The sequence below is a fragment of the Eptatretus burgeri genome, chromosome 11 (genome assembly GCF_056783735.1).
Source record: "Eptatretus burgeri isolate ZD-2024b chromosome 11, Ebu_testis_v1, whole genome shotgun sequence".
NCBI lineage: Eukaryota > Metazoa > Chordata > Myxini > Myxiniformes > Myxinidae > Eptatretus > Eptatretus burgeri.
The window spans coordinates 98,614,019-98,636,286 of NC_140971.1; the positions used below are offsets into that span (position 1 = coordinate 98,614,019).

General features: G+C 61.8%; 1 protein-coding gene across 1 annotated transcript in view; it reads right to left on the reverse strand.

The window, feature by feature from the left end:
* ATR (ATR checkpoint kinase) overlaps positions 1-22,268 on the reverse strand; it is a 104,085-nt gene that overhangs the window by 25,481 nt on the left and 56,336 nt on the right. The window contains exons 35-36 of the mRNA XM_085847982.1: positions 20,006-20,170; positions 14,861-15,020 (exon numbers count right to left, since the gene is read on the reverse strand). Of these exons, the coding sequence (XP_085704108.1) occupies positions 14,861-15,020; positions 20,006-20,170 (325 nt within the window). The remainder of the gene's footprint in view (positions 1-14,860; positions 15,021-20,005; positions 20,171-22,268) is intronic.

Consider the following 22,268-nt stretch of genomic DNA (forward strand, 5'->3'; position numbering starts at 1 on the left):
CGTCGGAAGAGCGCCACCGCGGACCTCCGTCGGAAGAGCGCCACCGCGGACCTCCGTCGGAAGAGCGCCACCGCGGACCTCCGTCGGAAGAGCGCCACCGCGGACCTCCGTCGGAAGAGCGCCACCGCGGACCTCCGTCGGAAGAGCGCCACCGCGGACCTCCGTCGGAAGAGCGCCACCGCGGACCTCCGTCGGAAGAGCGCCACCGCGGACCTCCGTCGGAAGAGCGCCACCGCGGACCTCCGTCGGAAGAGCGCCACCGCGGACCTCCGTCGGAAGAGCGCCACCGCGGACCTCCGTCGGAAGAGCGCCACCGCGGACCTCCGTCGGAAGAGCGCCACCGCGGACCTCCGTCGGAAGAGCGCCACCGCGGACCTCCGTCGGAAGAGCGCCACCGCGGACCTCCGTCGGAAGAGCGCCACCGCGGACCTCCGTCGGAAGAGCGCCACCGCGGACCTCCGTCGGAAGAGCGCCACCGCGGACCTCCGTCGGAAGAGCGCCACCGCGGACCTCCGTCGGAAGAGCGCCACCGCGGACCTCCGTCGGAAGAGCGCCACCGCGGACCTCCGTCGGAAGAGCGCCACCGCGGACCTCCGTCGGAAGAGCGCCACCGCGGACCTCCGTCGGAAGAGCGCCACCGCGGACCTCCGTCGGAAGAGCGCCACCGCGGACCTCCGTCGGAAGAGCGCCACCGCGGACCTCCGTCGGAAGAGCGCCACCGCGGACCTCCGCCGGAAGAGCGCCACCGCGGACCTCCGTCGGAAGAGCGCCACCGCGGACCTCCGTCGGAAGAGCGCCACCGCGGACCTCCGTCGGAAGAGCGCCACCGCGGACCTCCGTCGGAAGAGCGCCACCGCGGACCTCCGTCGGAAGAGCGCCACCGCGGACCTCCGTCGGAAGAGCGCCACCGCGGACCTCCGTCGGAAGAGCGCCACCGCGGACCTCCGTCGGAAGAGCGCCACCGCGGACCTCCGTCGGAAGAGCGCCACCGCGGACCTCCGTCGGAAGAGCGCCACCGCGGACCTCCGTCGGAAGAGCGCCACCGCGGACCTCCGTCGGAAGAGCGCCACCGCGGACCTCCGTCGGAAGAGCGCCACCGCGGACCTCCGTCGGAAGAGCGCCACCGCGGACCTCCGTCGGAAGAGCGCCACCGCGGACCTCCGTCGGAAGAGCGCCACCGCGGACCTCCGTCGGAAGAGCGCCACCGCGGACCTCCGTCGGAAGAGCGCCACCGCGGACCTCCGTCGGAAGAGCGCCACCGCGGACCTCCGTCGGAAGAGCGCCACCGCGGACCTCCGTCGGAAGAGCGCCACCGCGGACCTCCGTCGGAAGAGCGCCACCGCGGACCTCCGTCGGAAGAGCGCCACCGCGGACCTCCGTCGGAAGAGCGCCACCGCGGACCTCCGTCGGAAGAGCGCCACCGCGGACCTCCGTCGGAAGAGCGCCACCGCGGACCTCCGTCGGAAGAGCGCCACCGCGGACCTCCGTCGGAAGAGCGCCACCGCGGACCTCCGTCGGAAGAGCGCCACCGCGGACCTCCGTCGGAAGAGCGCCACCGCGGACCTCCGTCGGAAGAGCGCCACCGCGGACCTCCGTCGGAAGAGCGCCACCGCGGACCTCCGTCGGAAGAGCGCCACCGCGGACCTCCGTCGGAAGAGCGCCACCGCGGACCTCCGCCGGAAGAGCGCCACCGCGGACCTCCGTCGGAAGAGCGCCACCGCGGACCTCCGTCGGAAGAGCGCCACCGCGGACCTCCGTCGGAAGAGCGCCACCGCGGACCTCCGTCGGAAGAGCGCCACCGCGGACCTCCGTCGGAAGAGCGCCACCGCGGACCTCCGTCGGAAGAGCGCCACCGCGGACCTCCGTCGGAAGAGCGCCACCGCGGACCTCCGTCGGAAGAGCGCCACCGCGGACCTCCGTCGGAAGAGCGCCACCGCGGACCTCCGTCGGAAGAGCGCCACCGCGGACCTCCGTCGGAAGAGCGCCACCGCGGACCTCCGTCGGAAGAGCGCCACCGCGGACCTCCGTCGGAAGAGCGCCACCGCGGACCTCCGTCGGAAGAGCGCCACCGCGGACCTCCGTCGGAAGAGCGCCACCGCGGACCTCCGTCGGAAGAGCGCCACCGCGGACCTCCGTCGGAAGAGCGCCACCGCGGACCTCCGTCGGAAGAGCGCCACCGCGGACCTCCGTCGGAAGAGCGCCACCGCGGACCTCCGTCGGAAGAGCGCCACCGCGGACCTCCGTCGGAAGAGCGCCACCGCGGACCTCCGTCGGAAGAGCGCCACCGCGGACCTCCGCCGGAAGAGCGCCACCGCGGACCTCCGTCGGAAGAGCGCCACCGCGGACCTCCGTCGGAAGAGCGCCACCGCGGACCTCCGTCGGAAGAGCGCCACCGCGGACCTCCGTCGGAAGAGCGCCACCGCGGACCTCCGTCGGAAGAGCGCCACCGCGGACCTCCGTCGGAAGAGCGCCACCGCGGACCTCCGTCGGAAGAGCGCCACCGCGGACCTCCGTCGGAAGAGCGCCACCGCGGACCTCCGTCGGAAGAGCGCCACCGCGGACCTCCGTCGGAAGAGCGCCACCGCGGACCTCCGTCGGAAGAGCGCCACCGCGGACCTCCGTCGGAAGAGCGCCACCGCGGACCTCCGTCGGAAGAGCGCCACCGCGGACCTCCGTCGGAAGAGCGCCACCGCGGACCTCCGTCGGAAGAGCGCCACCGCGGACCTCCGTCGGAAGAGCGCCACCGCGGACCTCCGTCGGAAGAGCGCCACCGCGGACCTCCGTCGGAAGAGCGCCACCGCGGACCTCCGTCGGAAGAGCGCCACCGCGGACCTCCGTCGGAAGAGCGCCACCGCGGACCTCCGTCGGAAGAGCGCCACCGCGGACCTCCGTCGGAAGAGCGCCACCGCGGACCTCCGTCGGAAGAGCGCCACCGCGGACCTCCGTCGGAAGAGCGCCACCGCGGACCTCCGTCGGAAGAGCGCCACCGCGGACCTCCGTCGGAAGAGCGCCACCGCGGACCTCCGTCGGAAGAGCGCCACCGCGGACCTCCGTCGGAAGAGCGCCACCGCGGACCTCCGTCGGAAGAGCGCCACCGCGGACCTCCGTCGGAAGAGCGCCACCGCGGACCTCCGTCGGAAGAGCGCCACCGCGGACCTCCGTCGGAAGAGCGCCACCGCGGACCTCCGTCGGAAGAGCGCCACCGCGGACCTCCGTCGGAAGAGCGCCACCGCGGACCTCCGTCGGAAGAGCGCCACCGCGGACCTCCGTCGGAAGAGCGCCACCGCGGACCTCCGTCGGAAGAGCGCCACCGCGGACCTCCGTCGGAAGAGCGCCACCGCGGACCTCCGTCGGAAGAGCGCCACCGCGGACCTCCGTCGGAAGAGCGCCACCGCGGACCTCCGTCGGAAGAGCGCCACCGCGGACCTCCGTCGGAAGAGCGCCACCGCGGACCTCCGTCGGAAGAGCGCCACCGCGGACCTCCGTCGGAAGAGCGCCACCGCGCACCTCCGCCGGAAGAGCGCCACCGCGGACCTCCGTCGGAAGAGCGCCACCGCGGACCTCCGCCGGAAGAGCGCCACCGCGGACCTCCGTCGGAAGAGCGCCACCGCGGACCTCCGTCGGAAGAGCGCCACCGCGGACCTCCGTCGGAAGAGCGCCACCGCGGACCTCCGTCGGAAGAGCGCCACCGCGGACCTCCGTCGGAAGAGCGCCACCGCGGACCTCCGTCGGAAGAGCGCCACCGCGGACCTCCGTCGGAAGAGCGCCACCGCGGACCTCCGTCGGAAGAGCGCCACCGCGGACCTCCGTCGGAAGAGCGCCACCGCGGACCTCCGTCGGAAGAGCGCCACCGCGGACCTCCGTCGGAAGAGCGCCACCGCGGACCTCCGTCGGAAGAGCGCCACCGCGGACCTCCGTCGGAAGAGCGCCACCGCGGACCTCCGTCGGAAGAGCGCCACCGCGGACCTCCGTCGGAAGAGCGCCACCGCGGACCTCCGTCGGAAGAGCGCCACCGCGGACCTCCGTCGGAAGAGCGCCACCGCGGACCTCCGTCGGAAGAGCGCCACCGCGGACCTCCGTCGGAAGAGCGCCACCGCGGACCTCCGTCGGAAGAGCGCCACCGCGGACCTCCGTCGGAAGAGCGCCACCGCGGACCTCCGTCGGAAGAGCGCCACCGCGGACCTCCGTCGGAAGAGCGCCACCGCGGACCTCCGTCGGAAGAGCGCCACCGCGGACCTCCGTCGGAAGAGCGCCACCGCGGACCTCCGCCGGAAGAGCGCCACCGCGGACCTCCGTCGGAAGAGCGCCACCGCGGACCTCCGTCGGAAGAGCGCCACCGCGGACCTCCGTCGGAAGAGCGCCACCGCGGACCTCCGTCGGAAGAGCGCCACCGCGGACCTCCGTCGGAAGAGCGCCACCGCGGACCTCCGTCGGAAGAGCGCCACCGCGGACCTCCGTCGGAAGAGCGCCACCGCGGACCTCCGCCGGAAGAGCGCCACCGCGGACCTCCGTCGGAAGAGCGCCACCGCGGACCTCCGTCGGAAGAGCGCCACCGCGGACCTCCGTCGGAAGAGCGCCACCGCGGACCTCCGTCGGAAGAGCGCCACCGCGGACCTCCGTCGGAAGAGCGCCACCGCGGACCTCCGTCGGAAGAGCGCCACCGCGGACCTCCGTCGGAAGAGCGCCACCGCGGACCTCCGTCGGAAGAGCGCCACCGCGGACCTCCGTCGGAAGAGCGCCACCGCGGACCTCCGTCGGAAGAGCGCCACCGCGGACCTCCGTCGGAAGAGCGCCACCGCGGACCTCCGTCGGAAGAGCGCCACCGCGGACCTCCGTCGGAAGAGCGCCACCGCGGACCTCCGTCGGAAGAGCGCCACCGCGGACCTCCGTCGGAAGAGCGCCACCGCGGACCTCCGTCGGAAGAGCGCCACCGCGGACCTCCGTCGGAAGAGCGCCACCGCGGACCTCCGTCGGAAGAGCGCCACCGCGGACCTCCGTCGGAAGAGCGCCACCGCGGACCTCCGTCGGAAGAGCGCCACCGCGGACCTCCGTCGGAAGAGCGCCACCGCGGACCTCCGTCGGAAGAGCGCCACCGCGGACCTCCGTCGGAAGAGCGCCACCGCGGACCTCCGTCGGAAGAGCGCCACCGCGGACCTCCGTCGGAAGAGCGCCACCGCGGACCTCCGTCGGAAGAGCGCCACCGCGGACCTCCGCCGGAAGAGCGCCACCGCGGACCTCCGTCGGAAGAGCGCCACCGCGGACCTCCGTCGGAAGAGCGCCACCGCGGACCTCCGTCGGAAGAGCGCCACCGCGGACCTCCGTCGGAAGAGCGCCACCGCGGACCTCCGTCGGAAGAGCGCCACCGCGGACCTCCGTCGGAAGAGCGCCACCGCGGACCTCCGCCGGAAGAGCGCCACCGCGGACCTCCGTCGGAAGAGCGCCACCGCGGACCTCCGTCGGAAGAGCGCCACCGCGGACCTCCGTCGGAAGAGCGCCACCGCGGACCTCCGTCGGAAGAGCGCCACCGCGGACCTCCGTCGGAAGAGCGCCACCGCGGACCTCCGTCGGAAGAGCGCCACCGCGGACCTCCGTCGGAAGAGCGCCACCGCGGACCTCCGTCGGAAGAGCGCCACCGCGGACCTCCGTCGGAAGAGCGCCACCGCGGACCTCCGTCGGAAGAGCGCCACCGCGGACCTCCGTCGGAAGAGCGCCACCGCGGACCTCCGTCGGAAGAGCGCCACCGCGGACCTCCGTCGGAAGAGCGCCACCGCGGACCTCCGTCGGAAGAGCGCCACCGCGGACCTCCGTCGGAAGAGCGCCACCGCGGACCTCCGTCGGAAGAGCGCCACCGCGGACCTCCGTCGGAAGAGCGCCACCGCGGACCTCCGTCGGAAGAGCGCCACCGCGGACCTCCGTCGGAAGAGCGCCACCGCGGACCTCCGTCGGAAGAGCGCCACCGCGGACCTCCGTCGGAAGAGCGCCACCGCGGACCTCCGTCGGAAGAGCGCCACCGCGGACCTCCGTCGGAAGAGCGCCACCGCGGACCTCCGTCGGAAGAGCGCCACCGCGGACCTCCGTCGGAAGAGCGCCACCGCGGACCTCCGTCGGAAGAGCGCCACCGCGGACCTCCGTCGGAAGAGCGCCACCGCGGACCTCCGTCGGAAGAGCGCCACCGCGGACCTCCGTCGGAAGAGCGCCACCGCGGACCTCCGTCGGAAGAGCGCCACCGCGGACCTCCGTCGGAAGAGCGCCACCGCGGACCTCCGTCGGAAGAGCGCCACCGCGGACCTCCGTCGGAAGAGCGCCACCGCGGACCTCCGTCGGAAGAGCGCCACCGCGGACCTCCGTCGGAAGAGCGCCACCGCGGACCTCCGTCGGAAGAGCGCCACCGCGGACCTCCGTCGGAAGAGCGCCACCGCGGACCTCCGTCGGAAGAGCGCCACCGCGGACCTCCGTCGGAAGAGCGCCACCGCGGACCTCCGTCGGAAGAGCGCCACCGCGGACCTCCGTCGGAAGAGCGCCACCGCGGACCTCCGTCGGAAGAGCGCCACCGCGGACCTCCGTCGGAAGAGCGCCACCGCGGACCTCCGTCGGAAGAGCGCCACCGCGGACCTCCGTCGGAAGAGCGCCACCGCGGACCTCCGTCGGAAGAGCGCCACCGCGGACCTCCGCCGGAAGAGCGCCACCGCGGACCTCCGCCGGGAGAGCGCCACCGCGGACCTCCGTCGGAAGAGCGCCACCGCGGACCTCCGTCGGAAGAGCGCCACCGCGGACCTCCGTCGGAAGAGCGCCACCGCGGACCTCCGCCGGAAGAGCGCCACCGCGGACCTCCGTCGGAAGAGCGCCACCGCGGACCTCCGTCGGAAGAGCGCCACCGCGGACCTCCGTCGGAAGAGCGCCACCGCGGACCTCCGTCGGAAGAGCGCCACCGCGGACCTCCGTCGGAAGAGCGCCACCGCGGACCTCCGTCGGAAGAGCGCCACCGCGGACCTCCGTCGGAAGAGCGCCACCGCGGACCTCCGTCGGAAGAGCGCCACCGCGGACCTCCGTCGGAAGAGCGCCACCGCGGACCTCCGTCGGAAGAGCGCCACCGCGGACCTCCGTCGGAAGAGCGCCACCGCGGTCCTCCGCCGGAAGAGCGCCACCGCGGCCGTCCGTCGGAAGAGCGCCGCCGCGGACCTCCGGCGGAAGAGCGCCACCGCGGACCTCCGTCGGAAGAGCGCCACCGCGGCCCTCCGCCGGAAGAGCCCCACCGCGGACCTCCGTCGGAAGAGCGCCACCGCGGACCTCCGTCGGAAGAGCGCCACCGCGGACCTCCGTCGGAAGAGCGCCACCGCGGACCTCCGTCGGAAGAGCGCCACCGCGGACCTCCGTCGGAAGAGCGCCACCGCGGACCTCCGTCGGAAGAGCGCCACCGCGGACCTCCGTCGGAAGAGCGCCACCGCGGACCTCCGTCGGAAGAGCGCCACCGCGGACCTCCGTCGGAAGAGCGCCACCGCGGACCTCCGTCGGAAGAGCGCCACCGCGGACCTCCGTCGGAAGAGCGCCACCGCGGACCTCCGTCGGAAGAGCGCCACCGCGGACCTCCGTCGGAAGAGCGCCACCGCGGACCTCCGTCGGAAGAGCGCCACCGCGGACCTCCGTCGGAAGAGCGCCACCGCGGACCTCCGTCGGAAGAGCGCCACCGCGGACCTCCGTCGGAAGAGCGCCACCGCGGACCTCCGTCGGAAGAGCGCCACCGCGGACCTCCGTCGGAAGAGCGCCACCGCGGACCTCCGTCGGAAGAGCGCCACCGCGGACCTCCGTCGGAAGAGCGCCACCGCGGACCTCCGTCGGAAGAGCGCCACCGCGGACCTCCGTCGGAAGAGCGCCACCGCGGACCTCCGTCGGAAGAGCGCCACCGCGGACCTCCGTCGGAAGAGCGCCACCGCGGACCTCCGTCGGAAGAGCGCCACCGCGGACCTCCGTCGGAAGAGCGCCACCGCGGACCTCCGTCGGAAGAGCGCCACCGCGGACCTCCGTCGGAAGAGCGCCACCGCGGACCTCCGTCGGAAGAGCGCCACCGCGGACCTCCGTCGGAAGAGCGCCACCGCGGACCTCCGTCGGAAGAGCGCCACCGCGGACCTCCGTCGGAAGAGCGCCACCGCGGACCTCCGTCGGAAGAGCGCCACCGCGGACCTCCGTCGGAAGAGCGCCACCGCGGACCTCCGTCGGAAGAGCGCCACCGCGGACCTCCGTCGGAAGAGCGCCACCGCGGACCTCCGTCGGAAGAGCGCCACCGCGGACCTCCGTCGGAAGAGCGCCACCGCGGACCTCCGTCGGAAGAGCGCCACCGCGGACCTCCGTCGGAAGAGCGCCACCGCGGACCTCCGTCGGAAGAGCGCCACCGCGGACCTCCGTCGGAAGAGCGCCACCGCGGACCTCCGTCGGAAGAGCGCCACCGCGGACCTCCGTCGGAAGAGCGCCACCGCGGACCTCCGTCGGAAGAGCGCCACCGCGGACCTCCGTCGGAAGAGCGCCACCGCGGACCTCCGTCGGAAGAGCGCCACCGCGGACCTCCGTCGGAAGAGCGCCACCGCGGACCTCCGTCGGAAGAGCGCCACCGCGGACCTCCGTCGGAAGAGCGCCACCGCGGACCTCCGTCGGAAGAGCGCCACCGCGGACCTCCGTCGGAAGAGCGCCACCGCGGACCTCCGTCGGAAGAGCGCCACCGCGGACCTCCGTCGGAAGAGCGCCACCGCGGACCTCCGTCGGAAGAGCGCCACCGCGGACCTCCGTCGGAAGAGCGCCACCGCGGACCTCCGTCGGAAGAGCGCCACCGCGGACCTCCGTCGGAAGAGCGCCACCGCGGACCTCCGTCGGAAGAGCGCCACCGCGGACCTCCGTCGGAAGAGCGCCACCGCGGACCTCCGTCGGAAGAGCGCCACCGCGGACCTCCGTCGGAAGAGCGCCACCGCGGACCTCCGTCGGAAGAGCGCCACCGCGGACCTCCGTCGGAAGAGCGCCACCGCGGACCTCCGTCGGAAGAGCGCCACCGCGGACCTCCGTCGGAAGAGCGCCACCGCGGACCTCCGTCGGAAGAGCGCCACCGCGGACCTCCGTCGGAAGAGCGCCACCGCGGACCTCCGTCGGAAGAGCGCCACCGCGGACCTCCGTCGGAAGAGCGCCACCGCGGACCTCCGTCGGAAGAGCGCCACCGCGGACCTCCGTCGGAAGAGCGCCACCGCGGACCTCCGTCGGAAGAGCGCCACCGCGGACCTCCGTCGGAAGAGCGCCACCGCGGACCTCCGTCGGAAGAGCGCCACCGCGGACCTCCGTCGGAAGAGCGCCACCGCGGACCTCCGTCGGAAGAGCGCCACCGCGGACCTCCGTCGGAAGAGCGCCACCGCGGACCTCCGTCGGAAGAGCGCCACCGCGGACCTCCGTCGGAAGAGCGCCACCGCGGACCTCCGTCGGAAGAGCGCCACCGCGGACCTCCGTCGGAAGAGCGCCACCGCGGACCTCCGTCGGAAGAGCGCCACCGCGGACCTCCGTCGGAAGAGCGCCACCGCGGACCTCCGTCGGAAGAGCGCCACCGCGGACCTCCGTCGGAAGAGCGCCACCGCGGACCTCCGTCGGAAGAGCGCCACCGCGGACCTCCGTCGGAAGAGCGCCACCGCGGACCTCCGTCGGAAGAGCGCCACCGCGGACCTCCGTCGGAAGAGCGCCACCGCGGACCTCCGTCGGAAGAGCGCCACCGCGGACCTCCGTCGGAAGAGCGCCACCGCGGACCTCCGTCGGAAGAGCGCCACCGCGGACCTCCGTCGGAAGAGCGCCACCGCGGACCTCCGTCGGAAGAGCGCCACCGCGGACCTCCGTCGGAAGAGCGCCACCGCGGACCTCCGTCGGAAGAGCGCCACCGCGGACCTCCGTCGGAAGAGCGCCACCGCGGACCTCCGTCGGAAGAGCGCCACCGCGGACCTCCGTCGGAAGAGCGCCACCGCGGACCTCCGTCGGAAGAGCGCCACCGCGGACCTCCGTCGGAAGAGCGCCACCGCGGACCTCCGTCGGAAGAGCGCCACCGCGGACCTCCGTCGGAAGAGCGCCACCGCGGACCTCCGTCGGAAGAGCGCCACCGCGGACCTCCGTCGGAAGAGCGCCACCGCGGACCTCCGTCGGAAGAGCGCCACCGCGGACCTCCGTCGGAAGAGCGCCACCGCGGACCTCCGTCGGAAGAGCGCCACCGCGGACCTCCGTCGGAAGAGCGCCACCGCGGACCTCCGTCGGAAGAGCGCCACCGCGGACCTCCGTCGGAAGAGCGCCACCGCGGACCTCCGTCGGAAGAGCGCCACCGCGGACCTCCGTCGGAAGAGCGCCACCGCGGACCTCCGTCGGAAGAGCGCCACCGCGGACCTCCGTCGGAAGAGCGCCACCGCGGACCTCCGTCGGAAGAGCGCCACCGCGGACCTCCGTCGGAAGAGCGCCACCGCGGACCTCCGTCGGAAGAGCGCCACCGCGGACCTCCGTCGGAAGAGCGCCACCGCGGACCTCCGTCGGAAGAGCGCCACCGCGGACCTCCGTCGGAAGAGCGCCACCGCGGACCTCCGTCGGAAGAGCGCCACCGCGGACCTCCGTCGGAAGAGCGCCACCGCGGACCTCCGTCGGAAGAGCGCCACCGCGGACCTCCGTCGGAAGAGCGCCACCGCGGACCTCCGTCGGAAGAGCGCCACCGCGGACCTCCGTCGGAAGAGCGCCACCGCGGACCTCCGTCGGAAGAGCGCCACCGCGGACCTCCGTCGGAAGAGCGCCACCGCGGACCTCCGTCGGAAGAGCGCCACCGCGGACCTCCGTCGGAAGAGCGCCACCGCGGACCTCCGTCGGAAGAGCGCCACCGCGGACCTCCGTCGGAAGAGCGCCACCGCGGACCTCCGTCGGAAGAGCGCCACCGCGGACCTCCGTCGGAAGAGCGCCACCGCGGACCTCCGTCGGAAGAGCGCCACCGCGGACCTCCGTCGGAAGAGCGCCACCGCGGACCTCCGTCGGAAGAGCGCCACCGCGGACCTCCGTCGGAAGAGCGCCACCGCGGACCTCCGTCGGAAGAGCGCCACCGCGGACCTCCGTCGGAAGAGCGCCACCGCGGACCTCCGTCGGAAGAGCGCCACCGCGGACCTCCGTCGGAAGAGCGCCACCGCGGACCTCCGTCGGAAGAGCGCCACCGCGGACCTCCGTCGGAAGAGCGCCACCGCGGACCTCCGTCGGAAGAGCGCCACCGCGGACCTCCGTCGGAAGAGCGCCACCGCGGACCTCCGTCGGAAGAGCGCCACCGCGGACCTCCGTCGGAAGAGCGCCACCGCGGACCTCCGTCGGAAGAGCGCCACCGCGGACCTCCGTCGGAAGAGCGCCACCGCGGACCTCCGTCGGAAGAGCGCCACCGCGGACCTCCGTCGGAAGAGCGCCACCGCGGACCTCCGTCGGAAGAGCGCCACCGCGGACCTCCGTCGGAAGAGCGCCACCGCGGACCTCCGTCGGAAGAGCGCCACCGCGGACCTCCGTCGGAAGAGCGCCACCGCGGACCTCCGTCGGAAGAGCGCCACCGCGGACCTCCGTCGGAAGAGCGCCACCGCGGACCTCCGTCGGAAGAGCGCCACCGCGGACCTCCGTCGGAAGAGCGCCACCGCGGACCTCCGTCGGAAGAGCGCCACCGCGGACCTCCGTCGGAAGAGCGCCACCGCGGACCTCCGTCGGAAGAGCGCCACCGCGGACCTCCGTCGGAAGAGCGCCACCGCGGACCTCCGTCGGAAGAGCGCCACCGCGGACCTCCGTCGGAAGAGCGCCACCGCGGACCTCCGTCGGAAGAGCGCCACCGCGGACCTCCGTCGGAAGAGCGCCACCGCGGACCTCCGTCGGAAGAGCGCCACCGCGGACCTCCGTCGGAAGAGCGCCACCGCGGACCTCCGTCGGAAGAGCGCCACCGCGGACCTCCGTCGGAAGAGCGCCACCGCGGACCTCCGTCGGAAGAGCGCCACCGCGGACCTCCGTCGGAAGAGCGCCACCGCGGACCTCCGTCGGAAGAGCGCCACCGCGGACCTCCGTCGGAAGAGCGCCACCGCGGACCTCCGTCGGAAGAGCGCCACCGCGGACCTCCGTCGGAAGAGCGCCACCGCGGACCTCCGTCGGAAGAGCGCCACCGCGGACCTCCGTCGGAAGAGCGCCACCGCGGACCTCCGTCGGAAGAGCGCCACCGCGGACCTCCGTCGGAAGAGCGCCACCGCGGACCTCCGTCGGAAGAGCGCCACCGCGGACCTCCGTCGGAAGAGCGCCACCGCGGACCTCCGTCGGAAGAGCGCCACCGCGGACCTCCGTCGGAAGAGCGCCACCGCGGACCTCCGTCGGAAGAGCGCCACCGCGGACCTCCGTCGGAAGAGCGCCACCGCGGACCTCCGTCGGAAGAGCGCCACCGCGGACCTCCGTCGGAAGAGCGCCACCGCGGACCTCCGTCGGAAGAGCGCCACCGCGGACCTCCGTCGGAAGAGCGCCACCGCGGACCTCCGTCGGAAGAGCGCCACCGCGGACCTCCGTCGGAAGAGCGCCACCGCGGACCTCCGTCGGAAGAGCGCCACCGCGGACCTCCGTCGGAAGAGCGCCACCGCGGACCTCCGTCGGAAGAGCGCCACCGCGGACCTCCGTCGGAAGAGCGCCACCGCGGACCTCCGTCGGAAGAGCGCCACCGCGGACCTCCGTCGGAAGAGCGCCACCGCGGACCTCCGTCGGAAGAGCGCCACCGCGGACCTCCGTCGGAAGAGCGCCACCGCGGACCTCCGTCGGAAGAGCGCCACCGCGGACCTCCGTCGGAAGAGCGCCACCGCGGACCTCCGTCGGAAGAGCGCCACCGCGGACCTCCGTCGGAAGAGCGCCACCGCGGACCTCCGTCGGAAGAGCGCCACCGCGGACCTCCGTCGGAAGAGCGCCACCGCGGACCTCCGTCGGAAGAGCGCCACCGCGGACCTCCGTCGGAAGAGCGCCACCGCGGACCTCCGTCGGAAGAGCGCCACCGCGGACCTCCGTCGGAAGAGCGCCACCGCGGACCTCCGTCGGAAGAGCGCCACCGCGGACCTCCGTCGGAAGAGCGCCACCGCGGACCTCCGTCGGAAGAGCGCCACCGCGGACCTCCGTCGGAAGAGCGCCACCGCGGACCTCCGTCGGAAGAGCGCCACCGCGGACCTCCGTCGGAAGAGCGCCACCGCGGACCTCCGTCGGAAGAGCGCCACCGCGGACCTCCGTCGGAAGAGCGCCACCGCGGACCTCCGTCGGAAGAGCGCCACCGCGGACCTCCGTCGGAAGAGCGCCACCGCGGACCTCCGTCGGAAGAGCGCCACCGCGGACCTCCGTCGGAAGAGCGCCACCGCGGACCTCCGTCGGAAGAGCGCCACCGCGGACCTCCGTCGGAAGAGCGCCACCGCGGACCTCCGTCGGAAGAGCGCCACCGCGGACCTCCGTCGGAAGAGCGCCACCGCGGACCTCCGTCGGAAGAGCGCCACCGCGGACCTCCGTCGGAAGAGCGCCACCGCGGACCTCCGTCGGAAGAGCGCCACCGCGGACCTCCGTCGGAAGAGCGCCACCGCGGACCTCCGTCGGAAGAGCGCCACCGCGGACCTCCGTCGGAAGAGCGCCACCGCGGACCTCCGTCGGAAGAGCGCCACCGCGGACCTCCGTCGGAAGAGCGCCACCGCGGACCTCCGTCGGAAGAGCGCCACCGCGGACCTCCGTCGGAAGAGCGCCACCGCGGACCTCCGTCGGAAGAGCGCCACCGCGGACCTCCGTCGGAAGAGCGCCACCGCGGACCTCCGTCGGAAGAGCGCCACCGCGGACCTCCGTCGGAAGAGCGCCACCGCGGACCTCCGTCGGAAGAGCGCCACCGCGGACCTCCGTCGGAAGAGCGCCACCGCGGACCTCCGTCGGAAGAGCGCCACCGCGGACCTCTATCGAATGAGTGGCACTGTGAATCTCTATCGAATGAGCGCCACTGTGAATCTCTCTCTGGATTTCTGACACTAAATACTGAATCAAACTCTATCTAACCATTCCTGGGGAACACATTCAAAGTGAAATTCGATTTGAAAGTCACCCCAATTTGTTGAAAGTATGGTGAAAATATTCCCTGAAAATACCATTGCCGGTGAAAACGAAGTTTCACTCAACACAGAGGCATGCGTATAACTTTGCAGAAACAATTTTTTACGGTGAAAAATTGTCAAAATACAGATGACATTACCGTGGAGGATTTTAGTTGCGGAGAATTGAGGAAAGTTTAATTCTTTTTTTCCAATGCAAGTAAACAAATAAATGCTTCTTCTTCCATTCATAAGATGAAATGGAATTTGGATTTTTTTTGAAAAAGGAACTTTTTGAAATGGAAAACCACCGTCTCCAAGCAAGTGAGAGAGTTGGGTTAAGAAGCGTTAATGGGGGTAAATCAAGATCATGGGTCAGAATGGGGAATGACGGATGACGGTTTCACTGCTTGCTTGAAGACCTGGAAAGAAAAGTGAGAAGTCGATGGGAGAAATGAATAAAAGAGTCGAGTTGAGGTGTGCAGTCAGCCTGCATTTTGGAAATTTAACCAGGAAGGGGGTTACTTGAAGAAAAAGAGAAAAAAAAAATGAAAGAGCTCTTCAGTCTATTGTAAACAATTTTAGAGTGTTTTTTTAAAATGTGAGTGAAATGTAAATGAGACGGGAAGGGAATCTTTTCCTCAACACGGTTTTATCTCAATTCTATTTCGGCCTTGTGACACAAAAAGCTGTTTTTAAATACAGCATTAGTATTATAAAACAACCGACAAATGTAATCACAAGTTGTGAATGCCTTAAGCAAAAGTAACCTGGCTCCAAAGACCCTTGGCCTTTTCAAGTGCAAGACCAGCAAGACGTGCAGCCTGAGCATTCAACAAGGCATTGTAGGCAGTCTGATGATAGCCTGCTTTCCGTGCCATCCGTGCGCTCTGCAGCCAACACTCCCCCACTGTACTCCGTAACTCTGCCCTGAAAAAGGAAAGGACATACCGGGATTCCATTTTACATCTTCTGTTTCTACCTCTGCCTAAACCAAAATGCAATTGGAGCTTTCAAAGAATGGTTTCTATATCAAGAATGACAAATCTACTAAAAATGTGACTGTAGGTCATACAGAAGTTAAAGAGACGTGGTTGAATTGGTTCTTTCATAACGTTATTGAAAACAGGTAATTTTAATTTAAAGGAAATATGGCAGAAACAAAGATTAAAAAATAAGGTGTGTTGGTGTATAGCTCTGGACAGTCCTCTCCAACAGGCCTGCAGCACGGAAACAGCTGATCGATCGATCTCCCAGGAGCAACCCAGAGATCCCACACATCCAAGATGGTGTACCCTGCCTTTGTGCCAGGGCCACGTGAGAGAGTGAGAGACAGACAGACAGACACAGACACAGACAGAGACAGACAGACAGACAGACAGAGAGAGAGAGAGAGAGAGAGAGAGAGAGCGCGAGCGAGAGCCAGTCCATGAGGACCGATCGACTCTGACCGTGCGAACATTGTCCTACAGCAGAGCATGGTGGTGTTAGAGGGATGTTTCTCATCAGCAGGGACTGGGGCACTGGTCAGGATAGAAGGGAAAATTGGTGGAACAAAACACAGAAATTTCCTCAAGGAAAACCTGCTGCCCTCTGCAACAAAGCTGAAATTGGGACAGAAGTTCACCTTTCAGAATGACAACAACCCGAAGCACACAGCCAAAGCTACACTGGAGTGACGAAGGAACAAAAAGGTGAATGTTCTTGAATGGCCCAGTCAGAGACCCGACCAAAATACAATTAAAAATCTGCAGCATGACTCGAAGATTGCTGCCCATCAACGCTCCCCACTGAATTTGAACAGTTTTGTTCAGAAGATGGGAAAATATTGCCCAATCACGTGGTGCAAAGTTAGTAGAGACCTATCCCAACAGACTCACAGGTATTGTTGTTGTCAAAGGAGCTTCCACCAAGTATTAACTAAGGAGGGTGGACACTTATCCAACCAAGATATTCGAGTTTTGTATTTTAAATTAATTTCCTGAAATTTGTTTTTCACTTGGAAGTTGTGGGTTACGATGTTGAAAAAGTCCGATTTAATGAAATTTAATTCCAGGCTACAAGGCAACAAAATATGAAAATTTTGAAAGGGAGTGTAGTTTTTCTATAGGCACTGTATATGATGTTCATTGTGACAACTATTTCAGCAGATGAAAGTTGTAAAGATATTTACAACATCTAACTCGTGTTTAATGATAAACATTCCTACAAAGATTTTGATGATATCATGAATGGATAAAAGTGAAAATACAAGTAAACTAGAAGGGCACTCGGGAGCGCACATACCTCCGCCATGTAACGCCTGATCCACGAGATCATATCGGGCCCAACACATTTTTGAAATATCATGCTACATATCGTTTTTGGACCGATCTCTCAATGGTGAAGAACCACTATAAAATTTAAATAATTCTCGCATCCAGATCCGGTTTCGGATCTTCACCAAAATCTAATCAGTTCGTCCTTGTCACACACCGAACCTGTCCAACAAATTTCATCTGAATCCATCCATAATTTTTGAAATATGCTGCATACAGACAGACAGACAGACAGACAGACAGACAAACAAGCAGTCATAGACTGGTACTTACGAAATCGTCAACTTGACCTCTGACCTTGTCTAATAAAAGCTGTCTCTAGAGAAGGTAGCGACGCAAACCAGAAGTTTCTACGATGATTCTGCACAAAACCATCAAAAATCGAATGTTTGACCTGACTGTGACCTTGACCTTTGACCGATTTTGAACAAAATCTAATCAGCGCTAGCCATCACCCTCCTGAATCACGTGGTGTAATTTGACATTGGTAGCTTCTTCCGTTCTTGAGTTATAACTTTTTTTTTGGATGTTTGACCTCACTGTGACCTTGACCTTTGACCGATTTTGACCAAAATCTAATCAGCGCTAGCCATCACCCTCCTGAATCACGTGGTGCAATTTGAATTGGTAGCTTCTTCTGATCTCGGGTTATCGTGCCTACAAACAAACACACAAACAGAGGACGGAAGTGATCAACATACTTACGAAATCTTTAGATTTCGTAAGTAAAATCTTTAGATTTCGTAAGTAACAAACAAACAAAGAAGACATCGTGCAGAGCACAATACTTGCAAAATCCACTAAATAAATCTGATCTCAAAAATAATTGCTGGTTGAATTCAATGACCAAATATGTAACTCCTCTTCACATTTCAAGTCAATCGGATGAAAATTGACAATTTTATAAATTCGGCCTATGCTGACCTTTTGGTCGATGCTGACCTCAAATATTATTGGATAGTTGAATTGAGTGACCTGAAATATAAATCCTCTTCACGTTTCAAGTCAATCGGATGAAAATTGAGGATTTTAGAAATCTCACCAAAGTTGTTGACCTTTGGCCAATGTTGACATTTTTAACAAAAACAAGAGGCTTCTTTCTTATGACAAACTCTCGCATGTGATGAAGTTTCGTGAAGATCGGTTTAAAATTGTGACTTGTAGGCGACAAACAGACAGACAGACAGACAGAATAACAAAATCGACTGACCAATAAACTTTAACCAGAGTTGGTGTCAAAGCCACCCAATGTCATTTATCGTTTTTAAAAGACGAGTCTAAGAATATTTTTTATAAAGCATTGCAGTGAAGTCTGATCCAAATAATTTTTAAGCAATATATGTATTTGTAATCAGTAAAAAATAGTGTGGTAGATAAAAACATTACAAAAGGAAATAACTTGCACCAAAAACGTTAACATTTTCACGCTCACGACGACGCTCACGGCGAGGGTATCACTATAGCTCTCTGTTCTTCGAACAGGCGAGCTAAAAATCTTAGATTTTGCAAATCACAAACAGACAGAAAGGGGTGAAAACATAACCTCCCTCACCTTCGGTGGGGGAGGTAACTAAGCTAAGGCCTTCATGATGTTGAGATATTTTAATGCCAAACTACGAACAATATAACCTACTTGCTATCCTCTCACACTGCGAAAGGCTCCAGCCTGATTACTATTGTGATAATAAGTATTCACATCTCTGCATAATCAAACAGTGTTAAACACGAACACACACACACACACACACACACACACACACACACACACACACACACACACACACACACACACACACACACACACACACACACACACACACACACACGTTTATATTCCAACTTGTCTGCATGTAAACATCTTGCTCATATTTGTGAAAACTCTTCCATCTTTCTCGAATCTCTGTGCACATTTCCTATTCTTCATCATCATAGGGCCAAGGTATGTATAAAAAAAAAAATTACACTCCATCGCTTAAGGTGAAGGGAGGTAATGTTTTCACCCGTTTGTCTGTCCATGGCATCTCAAAAGGTTATGGGCGGATTCAGACGAAACTTGGTGGGCATGTTTTGTGTGTGACAAGGACGAATTGATTCAATGTTGTTGAAGATCCGAATCCGGATACTATAATTTTTAAGCGATTCTTCACCATTGAGAAATAGGGCCAAAAACGATAAACGAAAAGCACTATATTTCCAAAACTTGTAGACGGACTATCAGTGGGATACAAAACGTAACCTGTTCAGCCTGGCGCTCTACTGAGTGCCGAGTCGAGCGAGTGGTTTATGTGCTCCACCTAGTGGTTTATGTGCTCTACCGAGTGCTGTTCTAGTTGCAATCTGTTTTTGTTTTGTTTTTCTTTACAGGAGCAAGGCTCATGTCAAAGCAAGATAGGACTGACAGCGGGACAAACATCAAGGGAATGAACAAGGAGGAAAAAAAGGATAGGCAGAAGGGGAGGAAACACTGAAATTAGCAAATAAGATGATTGGGTTTGGAATGAAACATCATCGGACTTGACTTCAACGCAGCCACTGAGCTTGGGGGAAGTGACGTCACTTCCCAAATCGCTCTTGGTAAGAGCGACAACATCTTAACAATGTCACTTTTCTCCTGAGACTCGGCGATACAATTAGAATTTCCTCTTCCCCATTGTAGTTTGTTCGTGTCCTGTCTTCCAAATGCTAAGTATCAAGCAAGGAAGCAGCACGTTCCATTTCAATTGTCTTTGTTTGGCATGGCTCGGCCGGGGTTCGAACCTCCGTCTTCCCAGACTCACAGCGGGTGCTATAGATTTTGTTAAATAGATCGATATTACATACCTTTTTGCTTATCGAACTTTAATCTCAGATCTAGAAATATTCGGGGACAAAGGAATAATTGTAAGAAAGAAAGTCAGGCCTGAAAGAGTGACATCAGGAGGGAAATTTAGAGTTTTGACAAGTATCCTTGATTACTTTTGATTGGCGAACTTTCACCTTTTCGAAAATTATGGTTATCGTTTTTCATGATTTGCAATCTCGCTTTGCGACTCTCCAGACGTCCTCGTGGGGCCACATACTCTCCCATCGAGTCCTTCCTCACCGACCACATGCAATGGTAGTATTGTTAAAATATGTTGAAAAACCCTTTATAACGCAGGAAAATTCTTGGCAGGGGATGGGAGGCGAGAAGAGGAAGGTGGCGTGAAAGAGCTGAAGTTTTGAAACTTCAGATTGAAATGGGGAGATTGATGATCATTTATGCCTGGTGTTGGCTTAATGCTTAGGGTGGTGGGCTTGGGATCTGAGGATTCCGAGTTCAAATCCCATTCAGCTGTTGAATAAATACCAGGTGGGGTTGACTCTGCCTGTCATCCTTCCGAGGTCAGCAAAATGAGTGCGAGCATGCTGGTTGGTATACTGTGTCGGAATGGCGACCTGTCCAGGATTGTGCCCAATAGCCAAGGAGACTGCTTAAGCAGCACCAACGCTCTGCACAGAGTGTGGTCCCCATGGATGGATGGATAGATCATCATTTAGATTGAAACAAGAAAGCTGAGCGAATAAAGATAAAATGGATGACCAATGATATTGTTACTTGGAGAAACCAAGACTTACTGCTCCCCAGAGAGACCCAACAGGGCACGGCGTAGCTCGAGGATTGGTTCTCGAACACGAAACGAGTTCTGTGTGACATCCAGCCGAGCTTGCCAATGAAAGTTTTGCTTTTTCTCATCCAGCATCCCCAACACTGTGTGCTCGAGTTCACACAGCATATGCATTCTGAAATGACAAGGCAGGAAAATTATTCATCGTCAATAAATTATAACTTTAATATTTACTGGTGACTATTTTCAATTTAAAAAAATGTCCATCAGTCAATCGGCCGAGATTTTATTGCCATCAATCAATCGAGTTCATCGTCATATATATATATATATATATGTATATGTTGCACATACAATGGGAAGTACTTTGACAGTGTATGCTTTAAAACAACAGTGAATAAGAAATAGATTGATTGTGACGAGCGTGGACAACCTTTTTGTGATGAAATGAGGAGGCATGGTTTAAAATATCCATAACCATTCTTTCGATGCCCATACAAAAGGTTTATACATTTATTCATCGAGGTTGTGGATTGCAGTGGGGTGAAAGCTGTCGTGCAAGCGATTACAGTTGGTCTTGATGGAATGATAGCGTTTAGCTGAAGGGAGAAGTTAAAAAATGTCGTGCACTGGGTGAAGCTAATCTCGGATGATGACTTTCGCTCTTTTTACAACTCGACTGGAGTGCAGGCTCTCGATGGAAGGCACATCGAACCAAATAATTTTACAAGCCGTCTTTACTATCCTATTGAGTCAGGATCGGTTGTCCCACGTCAAGCTGCCATACCAAGCAATGAAAGACGGTGTTCGGACACTAACACTGCCTGATATAAAACTTGATCAACACAAGATAGCCGACACTGAAACTTTAACCTTTGAAGAAAGAACAACTATTCACCTCTTCGCACATCTGCCACTTAAGATCATCGGAAATATGTATGCCGAAAAATAGGACCACTGGACCCGTAGCTTATCTGGGCCCTGGCCTAATGTGTAACTCAAATTTGGTGTCATTCTGACTGGTGGGTCTGGAGAAGAGGATTTTTGAAGGAATTTGTGGGACCACCATTTTGACACACTTCCGGTCACGTGATCGGCATGGCCTCCGCAATTTAACAACATGACTGTGTCCTAATGTTGTCACCCAAATTTGGCAGCATTCTGACTGGTGGTTCTTGACTGGTCGTTGCAAGAAGATTTTTGAAGAAATTTACCAAGTTGTTTTGACCTACTCAAAGTCGTGTGACCGGAACGAGCTTTACAATTCCTGTTACCAGTCAGGAGAGGAACGTTGCTGCCAAATTTCAGCCGGATAAGTCAAAACAGGAGACAGACGGACAGACGGACGGACGGACGGATGGTACACGATAACAATACCTTATCTGGAATTTAAATTACAGATGAGCTCGAAATTGAAAAGAAGTGACAATTTCAACTTCAGTATCGTGAATAACCAAGAGTCGAATGGGAGTTTCGTTTTTTCTAGAGTCAACAATATTTCCTTTGTCTTTGCGACGTTGAATTTGAGATTGTTTAGAGAACACCATTGGACAAGTTTTTCCACTTTATTACGGTAATGATTTTCATCACTGTTGATAATTAGGCCAGCAACGGTCGTGTCTGCAAATTTCACCACCAGTGAGCCATGAGATGATTAACAATGAATATAAAATTGGGGATAAAACACACCCTGATATGTTCTCAAGTTTCTGGTACTCTTACACATACCTGCAGTTTATAGGTTTCCTCAGTAAGTGCAGATGATCGACGAGTCTCCTTCCTCTTTTTCCATTCCAATCTCTAGACATCCTCATTCACCCAAAACGATTCTCTAAACGTTGTAGACGTCCTTTGTGATAAAACGTAGGGTTGTCTCTTACTTCTTCTTACATTTAAGCCTCCCCCGATAGGATAAGGAAAGCCTTATTGCTATTATAGCTAGCACCCCCAATTGGGTTTGTTTCTACAATTAGCAGCTCCAATTTTTAATGGTATGCAAACCCTGGTTTACGTTGGGGGGGGGGGGGATGCGTTCCTGAAAAGTGCGATAAATATCGAACCGACGAAAATCAAAGCAATTTTTCTTATAAAAATTAATGGGATAAGTGGGGGATGCGTTCCTAACTTCACCACTTCAGGTATATAAATAGACAGAGGATGAGCATAAAGACCTGCTTAAAAGCCCTTGCAATGCATTTTGTCCCATGAACCCACTAGACATCAGGGAAGGGCTATCTAAAATGGATACGGATGAAATAACTGTCGCAGGACCA